General features: G+C 43.3%; 1 protein-coding gene across 1 annotated transcript; it reads left to right on the top strand.

Annotated features, from left to right (window-relative positions):
* Window positions 1-3,961: 3,961 nt before the first annotated feature.
* LOC115659251 (uromodulin-like) lies at window positions 3,962-7,136 on the top strand. Its single transcript, XM_030579191.1, is given in 7 exon segments — window positions 3,962-3,982; window positions 4,882-4,918; window positions 4,921-5,021; window positions 5,786-5,823; window positions 5,825-5,950; window positions 7,006-7,086; window positions 7,088-7,136. Coding segments are annotated over 7 exon segments (453 nt in total).
* Window positions 7,137-11,336: the final 4,200 nt, after the last annotated feature.

Genomic DNA, 11,336 nt, shown 5'->3' with positions numbered 1-11,336 from the left:
AGATTATTAGGGGATAGCCCAGCCAGCTTCGGCCAGTTAGGTGAGCTCTATGTCTGTAAATAAAGGGTAGTTTTGTTAGCTGTCTGCTGTCTGGCCTCAAGTGATCTCTTCCTAAACTGGCTGCCCCCAAAGATATAACAAGTGGCGACGATGGATGGGATTCCGGTGCTGCTCCAGTAACAGAAGGAAGAAGTCAAGGTAAAGAACAAACAAACAAAAAAACTGCTTGTTTGCACTGACTGTGAAAGTGAAACTAAAAATCATGGCTACTCTGACCGGGCCACTGGAACCTTTTGATGAGAATATAGTGCAGTGGCATGTGTATACTAAGCGTTTTGAGCTTTTTGTTATTGCAAATGACATTACAGAAGCGAAGAAGGTGCCAATATTCTTAAGTGTTGTAGGGGCTAAAACCTACTCCCTGCTACGCAGCTTACTACACCCTGTTAAGCCTGAGACTAAATCTTACAGTGACATCGTGGAAATCCTGGGGTCCCAGTTTTCCCCAAAACCACTGGTAATTGCTGAAAGATATCGGTTCCACAAAAGAGACCAAAAAGAAGATGAAACAGTTGTACAATTTGTAGCAATTTTAAAAAAGCTAGCAGAACACTGTGAATTTAAAGAGATGTTAAATGATGCCCTGCGTGACAGGTTAGTGTGTGGCCTGTACAGTGAAGCTATATGGAAGCACCTACTGACAGAGGCTCAGCTTACATTACAGAAGGCTGTTGATATTGCTGTCTCCATGGAACTGGCTACAACGGAGGCGCAATACATCGGTGCATCCCCTAGGGTGCAAAAAGTGTCACAAGAACCTGCCCACAAAACTGTGCAGAGTCAAGAATGTTACCACTGTGGTAAGCCAGGTCACCAGGCATCAGAATGCTGGTGTAAGGACCTGGTGTGTCGACACTGTGGCAAAAAGGGACACATTGAGTGTGCCTGTAAAACAAAAGAAAAAGAGGCCTGTGGTCTGGCCGACAAAAAGAGGAACCCTGCATATCCTAGAGCAGACCCAGGATGATCAAGGTGACACCTCATCGCAAGAGGAAGTGCCACTCCATCTTTTGTCTTTGGCGGTGGGCTCACATGAATATGGGTAACCCTGTTGTTGGATGGCAAACCTATATGCATGGAACTGGACACCGGTGCAGCCGTCTCGCTGGTCTCCAAGACTGTGTATAAAGAAAAGCTACAGCATCTTCTGCTTAAGGCAACAAAAACTGTTCTGAAGACGTATATGGGAGAAGCTGTGCCCACGCTGGGCACTATTGATGTTAAGGTGGAGCTCAATGGACAGGCTGCTAAATTGCCACTATTTGTGGTGAGAGGTAACTACCCAGCCTTAATGGGTAGGTCTTGGCTTGGGAAGATTCAGCTGAACTGGGCAGAAGTGAACCAGATGACTAAAGAAGAAACCAGTCTAACCCCTACACTAAGGAAACATGCTGCTGTTTTTGGAGATGATTTGGGAAGTATGAAGGTAATCACTGTGACATTGAACATTAAACCTGACAGTCCACCAAAATATCTGAAAGCCCGAACTGTGCCATATGCCATCAGGCCAAAAGTTGAAGCAGACCTGGAGCGCCTGGTCACCAATGGAGTCCTAATACCAGTTACCCATAGCTCATGGGCCACTCCTATCGTTCCAATAGTGAAGAAAGATGGCTCTCTCCGGATTTGTGGTGATTTTAAAGTCACTGTCAACCCAGTGTTGTGTGCAGAGCAATACCCGCTTCCCTGCATCGATGACCTCTTCGCAGGCCTGGCTGGGGGACAAAAGTTCAGTAAGATTGATCTGAGTCAAGCATATTTACAGATGCACGTTGATGAAAAGTCCCAAGAGCTGTTGACTATTGTGACTTATAAGGGGCTTTATCGATACTGTCGCCTACCCTTCAGAATAACGTCTGCTCCCGCCCTGTTCCAGAGGGCTATGGACCAGATCTTGTGTGGCTTGTCAGGAGTTCAGTGCTATCTGGATGATATCCTGGTCACTGGAAGGAATGAAGAGGATCACTTAAAGAATTTAGAGGCTACCCTACAAAGACTGGAAGAGTATGGCCTACGAGTTCGCGAAGACAAGTGTGAATTCTTCAAGCCCTCTGTTGAATATTTGGGTCACATCATTGATTCCACAGGTCTTCATAAGGCCCCTGCAAAAGTTAAAGCTATTGTGGAGGCTCCTCCATCTCGAAATGTAAGCCAGCTGCGCTCATTTCTAGGACTACTGAACTATTATGGAAAGTTCATCTCACAGTTAGCCATACTGCTAAAACCACTTCATAAGCTCCTGGAGCAGAACAAGGCCTGGAAGTGGACTGAAGCCTGCGATGTTGCATTTAACAAAGCTAAGGATGCATTGCTAAATTCTGAAGTTCTAACACACTTTGATCCATCCTTACCCCTACAATCGGCCTGCGATGCCTCCCCTTATGGAGTGGGAGCAGTCGTGTCACACATTATGCCTTCGGGAAAAGAGAGATCTATTGCTTTTGCTTCACACACTCTAAGCAAAGCAGAAACTAACTATGCCCAAATCGAACGTGAGGCATTAGGAATTGTTTTTGGAATTCAGAAGTTTCATCAGTACCTGTTTGGGTGAAAGTTTACTCTTCTCACAGACCATCGATCTCTGACGTCAATCTTTGGACCCTACACAGGCATTCCCCCATTAGCTGCTAGTCGTATGCAACGTTGGGCATTGTTACTTTCAGCACACACATATGAAATCAAATATCAGAAATCCACTCTGCCCAGCAATGCAGATGGCCTCTCAAGGTTGCCTTGCCGGTCAAACATCAAGATAGTTCCCAAAAGGAAATCTTCTACTTTGAACAGGTAGAGAATACACCCATCACTGCTACTCAGATAAAGAAGGCAACTCGCGTTGACCCAGTATTGTCCCAAGTTATGGACCTGTGATCTCAGTGGTGGTGGAATAATGACCCGTCTCCCCCACAAGGTCTCACCAGACCTTATTATCTACGTGTCCAGGAGGATGGAGTTATCAGTCCAATCTGGTTGTTTGTTGTGGGGGAGACGGGTCATTATTCCATTATTCCACCACCAGTGAGATCACAGATGTTTAGAACAGCTACATTCCGGTTACTGTGAGATAGTGCGCATGAAAGAAATTGCACGAACCTATTTTTGGTGGCCTGGATTGGACAGTGCTATTGAAGAGAAGGCAAAAGCTTGTATGTCATGTCAGGGTTTGAGGAATGCACCCCAGTGGGAACCCCTACACCCATGGGACTGGCCCGAAAACCCGTGGCAATGTATTCACATTGACTTCGCTGGCTCCCTTGAAGGAAGCATGTTCTTGGTGGCAGTAGATGCCCATTCTAAATGGCCAGAAGTCTCTATAATGCAGTCCACTACTGCAGAGAGTACTATCCAAAAACTATGGGGACTCTTTAGTCGTTTCGGTCTGCCAGAACAACTTGTGAGCGACAACGGATCGCAGTTCGTCTCTCAGGAGTTTCAAAATTTTATGAAGGCAAATGGGATACACCACATCACGTCAGCACCATATCACCATCCACCAACGGATTAGCTGAAAGATTTGTGCAGACAATGAAACACGCTTTGAAATCAGCAAGGGGACAACACTCCATTCAAAAGCGTCTGGATACCTTCTTACTTTCCTACAGAAACACACCTCATGCTACGACCCAGGCATCCCCAGCCTTTCTAATGATGGGACGACAGCTGCGCACTTGCTTTGATCTGCTGAAACCTTCTGAACCCCGACAAATTGTGCAATATCAGCAGCAATATCAAATCATCAGGTGGGCACCCAGAGCAAAAGACCTAACCTTTAGCTCGGGACAGCCAGTTTTGGCTTGGAATTATACTTCTAGAGCTAAATGGGTCCTTGCCATGATCATCACTCAAACAGGACCTGTTTCCTACACAGTCCGGACTGCAGAGAATCTTACCTGGTGGCAACATGAAGATCAGCTGTTGGCAGGTCATGCCAGTCCTCAGGACACATCTGCAGTTGAGTGGTCTGACTTCACCTCTTCTGGTGAGACACCGAATCACAAATCACCTGTTCCTGACTGTTCTCTTCCATTACTGCCGGCGGCTGAGATACCTCTTTGCCCAGCAAGAGCTGATACCACCTCCTCACCTGTTCGTGCTGTGGACCCTGAGCCCATGGTCCTTTCGGGTGCAACAACACCAGAAGTTCGCCATAATCCACCTAGAGACAGAAGGCCTCCTCATTGGCTGGATCTTTAACTAGGGCGAACCCACGGTTATGGGGCAAAATAATCCCCAGGGTTTAGCCGGGAATGGATGCAGTCTACCCTCATTCTCTAGTCTAGTATGTGTTTTATTTAGGGGGGGAGGAATATGTTGTGTATTTGGTTGTCATGGTTTTTGTTCATATGGCAACTGAGTTAAATTATTAGGGGATAGCCCAGCGAGCTTCGGCCAGTTAGGCGAGCTCTGTGTCTGTAAATAAATGGTAGTTTTGTTAGCTGTCTGCTGTCTGGCCTCAAGTGATTTCTTCCTAAACTGGCTGCCCCCAAGGATATAACAAGGGCCAATCTCTAGATGCATGTATAGTGCCTAACACAAAGGGGCTCTCATCTAGGTTGGAGATTCTAAACACTCAATAATAACAACATATTTGTATTACAAACGGAGAACCCATCATTTGAGGTTCTTGGAGAATAGATTAAAAAAGAAGAATAAGGAGATAAGATTATTTGATTGCCTTATACCGAGAGGGAAAAAAAACCCAGGCAGGCAATTCCTAATACTTGCAACAAGATGAAATTTGAATGGCAGTACGTGCAAATACTGTACCATATAAGTTTACCAAATCTAGAAGTTATAATGGTTTCATTCTTTTCCCCATAGAAGGATGAAACACATGCCATCTATAGCAATACTCTTTATTGGAAGATGGGATTATCATTCAAGATAAAATAAAAATTAATTTTCACTGCTCCTTCCCACTGGATATGAAAATCAGTCTTGAAACAATCATCGAGCCCATTATAAAGGTATGGGATTAATGAAAAATTATTCATCTTGATAAATGACATGTTAGTGCCTATTAGGGTGAATATCTTGGGTGCCAAGGCAAGGGTTCAAGTCCAGGCTCCCATTCTTTACCCTCTGCACTGCTCTGGTGACACAAAGGGGATGGAAAGCTTCTTTAAAGACCCAGCTGAGGACTTCGTGCCTGAGGAAATCTCCACTAGTGAAAAGCCACCCTAAATAATGCTGCACCACCTGCTCCTGCCCTTCCCCTCTCCTGGAGAAGGATGTTGCAGTGGTGGGAGTGGGTGTGGCCAGAATGCACTACCCTTCAGGAATTCAGGACCAGCAAAATAGCCCAAGAGGCCACTGCAGCTGAGCCCTGTAGCTGCTCTAACTTGTGCCTGGGGTCAAACTGGCTGCTGGTATTAGGGTGACCAGATAGAAAGTGTGAAAAATTGGAACAGGGGATGGGTTGCAATAGGCGCCCATATAAGAAAAAAGCCCCAAATATTGGGGCTGTCCCTATAAAATTGGGACATCTGGTCACCCAAGCTGGTAGCCTCTTGATTGGCAACTCTAAGTTCTATGGCAATACAAAAAAAGAAATTGAGTTTGCATAGTGAAACTTCAAGCTTTACTTAGCACTAACAGAAAGAGTACACATTATGAGCTTGAGTAATAAAATGCACATCTGTAAATTGTAGGTTTCCTTAGATATAGGATGTTCTTTCTTGTCCCAAAAGTTGACATATCAATATAATCTAAATATAATTGTTACTTTAGTTCACTAAATGTCTGTGTTGGCGGTATCAGGATGCTCAGTTAAAATAGTTGTCTACAGTGATCAAAATTACACTTCACCTTATGAGAGATCAGTAGCAGTATTAGCAATAGAGGCCATGTTGTGGATTGGTATAACATTTGATGGTGGGGATCCCAGTTTGTCTTGCTGATGAAGAGCTGTTATGCCTATCACAAATGCTACCAATTTAAAAAAATATTTGATAATTAAAGATGGGTATGGATTAGAGAATTACTTGCAAAGAATCTTACCTTTCATCTGCAGCACATAATCATGTTACCAAGGGTAACAAGTGTAGTTAGATTCCTATCCAGGTCAGGGCAAAGTTCTATCTTAGGCATTTCTAGTGTGCCCATTGCTATTGCATCTGTGTCAAATACACCCTTAAAACACAAATGATGTTGCATTGCAGTACCAGAGACAGCTACCTCACCTTTGCTCTCCCATGCTATAAGAATCTCAATTCTTTCTCTGCATGGGCTCCAAAGTGGCTTTAAGAGATTAGTGATAAAAAAGTGACTCAGTAGCATAAGGCCCATTTTCAAAAGTGTATTAGGTGTCTATGATTGAAAGTCAGTCAGTCTCTTCTACAACTCTTGTCCTTCCTCATCTCCAAGCACCTGAGTGCCCTGGTCAGTTGACAGCGACCAGATTCTGCTTGGTTGCTTTCCCGCAGTGAAGCACTGCAGGCTTTATATTGGTCCCTTCCCTGTTCTGGCTTGGCATGGGGAGAAAGAAGTCAGTGACCAACAGCAGAATCACATCAGTAGAACAGGACAGAGAAAGAGACAGGATGGAACAGGACATGCTGCATGCTATGAATCCCTACCTCGCTCCATTTTCCAACTGCCAGACAGCCGCCTTCTGTCTGCATAACACCCTCCAGTAGTAGCATGTTACACTTAAGAAATTAGCTAGCTCCCAGATGACTGCCCTTGGGAGCTGGCTACTTCCCTAAGGATTGAAACCAGTACTGAAATGTTTTAACTTAACACAGTTTAAGTTGCTTAACTACGTTAAAGTAACCCATTTTCCAAACTATGCCAACATCTGGGGAATTTAGCAAACAAGTCTCATTACATGCTATGTATACGGTAGTGTCCCAACAGCCATAATCAAAATTCAGCCCTTAATAGTTTGACATCTGAATTTTCATTGGAGAACAGTATATCAATCAATTAATGTGGCTTTTACAGCTGTCTAAGCACACAAGAGTCTACTGTAACCCTCATAGAAAATGGCATCTCAGCTCAAGGACAATTTTCCCTTCAAATGGTCTGCTGGCAGTCACAATCTTGTTTACCTACACTGCAAAATTAGTCTCTGATGCTAGCACTGAAGCATGCAAACCATTACGTGTATTTATGACCATTAGAAATTGTAGCTCACTGCCGCAGGGACATTTTTACATTGTTATAATAAATATTGCATTTTAATCTTGCTAAAGAAGCAGATTTGCTCTCAGTAGTCTTGCTTTGGAATTGGAAGTCATCAACCACTGATGTAGACAACCCCAGCCTATATGAATAAAGTCTAACTCCTGCTTGCCTCACCAACTTGACTACATATGCCAATAAGATGAAAGGATTTGGCCTGTAAGTTGCAAGTATGCAGTTTAGGAAGTTTGATAAAAGACAACAGATCCTTCTTTCTGTTACAACTGTGCAACTCAGTCAATGGGCCTGTGTAGTGTAACATGGAGTAAAATTTGGCCCAAAGCGCAAATTGTTTTAAAAGCTAATAAAGTATGAAGAACACGATTGATTATAACAGTTTGCTGATACGATGGGGAGAAGTTCATGATTTTAAATTCTGTTTTATGGCAATGGAATAAATTCTAAATGACTCTATCCATAAAGAGTCCTGTTGGTTTCTTTCTTTCTTTCCAAGAAAGAAAGCAACAGGACTCCACTGGCCATCACATATAGTCCCCAGCTAAAACCTCTCCAACGCATCATCAGGGATCTACAACCCATCCTGGACAATGATCCCACACTTTCACAGGCCTTGGGTGGCAGGCCAGTCCTCGCCCACAGGCAACCTGCCAACCTGAAACATTCTCACCAGTAACTGCACACTGCACCATAGTAACTCTAGCTCAGGAACCAATCCATGCAACAAACCTCGATGCCAACTCTGCCCACATATCTACACCAGCAACACCATCACAGGACCTAACCAGATCAGCCACACCATCACCGGTTCATTCACCTGCACGTCCACCAATGTAATATACGCCATCATATGCCAGCAATGCCCCTCTGCTATGTACATCGGCCAAACTGGACAGTCGCTACAGAAAAGGATAAACGGACACAAATCAGATATTAGGAATGGCAATATACAAAAACCTGTAGGAGAACACTTCAACCTCCCTGGCCACACTATAGCAGACCTTAAGGTGGCCATCCTGCAGCAAAAAAACTTCAGGACCAGACTTCAAAGAGAAACTGCTGAGCTTCAGTTCATCTGCAAATTTGAAACCACCAGCTCAGGATTAAACAAAGACTGTGAATGGCTTGCCAATTACAAAACCAGTTTTTCCTTCCTTGGTTTTCACACCTCAACTGCAAGAACAGGGCCTCATCCTCCCTGATTGAACTACCTGGTTATCTCTAGCTTGCCTGCATATATATACACCTGCCCCTGGAAATTTCCACTACATGCATCTGACGAAGTGGGTATTCACCCACGAAAGCTCATGCTCCAAAACGTCTGTTAGTCTATAAGGTGCCACAGGATTCTTTGCTGCTTTTATAGATCCAGACTAACACGGCTACCCCTCTGATGACAGATGAATTTAGATTGCTCATGTGTCATACCTACATCTAACATGCTTGAGAGGTAACACTCGTCTTTTCCAATGGCCTCATAGAAGACATTTCTTCTGCATAGATAAGGGGGTCTGTCTCACCGACAGAACTTGGCCCAGTAAAAAAGATATTACCTCACCCACCCTGCCACTGAAATAAGGTGCTATACCCTCAGTATAACCATAGTTTACATTTTCTCGTAGTGAGTGATGAGCATAACAGTTACAATTGCTATACTTATAGGAATATTCTCTTCAGATTTCCAGTTCCTTTCAGGAATTTCGCCTTCACCCAGCAACAGAGGTGCCAACTTTCTGAGTTCCTGGGGGGTGCTCGATCCCACTCCAGCCCAGCCCTCCTCTCCCCTCAAGCCCCTCCCCAGCACCTCCTGCATGCTGCTGAACAGCTGATCACCGGCGGGGCAGGAAGCACTGGGGCAGGGGGAGAGGAAGGAGCTGATCAGTGGGGCTTGCCAGTGGGCTGGAGGTGCTGGAGGGGGGGGAAAGGGAGGAGCTGATCAGTGGGGCTGCCAGTGGTTGCTGAGCACCCACTATTTTTTTTCCGTGGCTCCAGCCACTGAGTTGGCCCCTCTGCACAACACAGTAGATGGGACTTCTTGTGTAACAAAAGTTAAAGTGTGTGGGTCAGCGCTTTGCTGAATCAGGGCCTTAGTTGTCTGTGCATGGTTATAATTTGCATCAGAATATGGTACTTATACTAAAAGTGGGGAAAGTCAGTCTGGTGTATAACTGAGATCTAGTTAACATGCTATGAATAACTGCATAATAAGCACAATCTATAGTCAGCCATTTCTTTTTTTTTCTACTGAAAACCTTTTGCTGCATTTTGTTTAAGCTCTTCTAGGCAAACATATAAACATACAACTGCATCCAGTAAGCAATAAATATTAATAAAGCATAAAAAGTAAGCCTTATTGGAAAGCATTTTCCAAAGCACAGCTGGCAAAAGTACCTGTGAATAAATTCTGATTGCTTGCCAAAGAACAACAGGTAGCATCATAATTAGTCAGCAGAGACAATAGAATTTGTATGTTCAAACATCACTGCGGAAGCGGAAGCCTATATTAAGGGGCTGCTTTGAAAACTGGCACAATTTGGGAATTACATCTAGAATTTAATAGCCCTTTCATTTCATGTTCTAAACAGGTGCTGAATGGTTGTTCTAAGAAACAAAATACACCACTGGAATTATAGACTCGACGCAGACACCGGTACTAAGTAGAATCAGTGCCTCTAAAAGCAATTTTCCCCATGATCATATTACATTGGTCTCTAGCACTAGTAATATAAGGGACATATACAAACCATTATCTCCTTTATTATGGCTTCAAGCAACACATATTGGGTGTTCTTCTTCCTTAATGGTTTAGAAATCAGTTACCTTCATTTTCAAACCAAGTAAGGATCTGCCTCGCTCAGAGCTATCCTGTTTTCTTTTGTGCTACTTATATTACCACTGCCAGCATTTGACACATTCTTTTCACTTCCTTTATCCTATATTGAACACCTATTTGTCAACAAATTATGGAGAGTATAGCAATAAGTTGGCATTCTAATCACTATCAGACAGCAAGCCAAAGATTTCAAACATTTTCATGGTATGTGCATATTCCAAGACTGATTTGACACATATATGTATATTTATATTTCCCTTGCTGAAATAGAAACTTGTTCATACAAATATATGGGGTGAAACTCTGGCTCTGCTGAAGTCAATGGGAGTTTTGCCATTGACTTCAGTGGAGCCAGGAATTCACCCATGCATTTTCTGTTTCCAGTGGTGGTGGAGTCCTCTTAGCAAAGTCCATCATATCATACAGTTTTACAGTTGGTTGTACAGCAGTACTGGCTATCTCTGGGAAAGCTTAAGATTTATGGATGGCAGTTATAGCCTTTATGACAGCAAAGGTGTCAGGTAGCTACTTTCCCACTCACTTTAAACAAATATTACTGGTACACCTTAATCTACTCCCTCCGTTCGCCTGGGGAATCCTTTACTAAAACAATTTGTTTGAAAGAAAAGACCTCCAAGGGACCTTTATTAATTTGATCTGTATGATCCTCCCTGCATTTCCTCAGTTTCACTGGTGAGTTGTGTGACCTTTGGCACTGAGGCTTTAGTTTACAGGTCCATTTACAAACAGATCACAAGTCATCTGAAAATTTCAGAGACAGAAGAGTGGATCTGTCTGGATGGATGTGCTCCCTCGGATAAAGCACTTATAAATAACAAGGAAGCCAGTTTATACTGAAACAGTTATAAGCAACAGTGAGTGGCTGTTCGAGATGAGCAAATGCTTAAAACAACAATAAAAACAATATTCATTTGAATAAAAAATAAAGTGAATTTGCTTTGACAGCTGTCGTGACCTTCATCTATCCACTCTCCGCAAACATTCGCATGAGAGGTTTGTTTACATGAGTGCTTTTGGAATGAGTATCCAAACCATAATGAAAATATGCATTTATTCTGGAAGTGTTAGAGATATTCATAAGATCTTTGTGCAAATAGTCACAACTTTATAAAAAGGAGGAGGGGGTTGGAAAAAAAATCACTAAACATTTCAGTCATCCTGTCAAGGAGCAGAAACAATACCTAGTTTCTTAGGTACCCAATCACATAGCATAAATAGTAGAAGTATAAATAACAAAGACTTGAGGCAACCATCTCATTGAATGGTTTGCAAGTGATGG

This window comes from Gopherus evgoodei, chromosome 10 (genome assembly GCF_007399415.2).
Source record: "Gopherus evgoodei ecotype Sinaloan lineage chromosome 10, rGopEvg1_v1.p, whole genome shotgun sequence".
Classification (NCBI taxonomy): Eukaryota; Metazoa; Chordata; order Testudines; family Testudinidae; genus Gopherus; species Gopherus evgoodei.
This window is presented reverse-complemented; position numbering and strand designations above follow the sequence as displayed.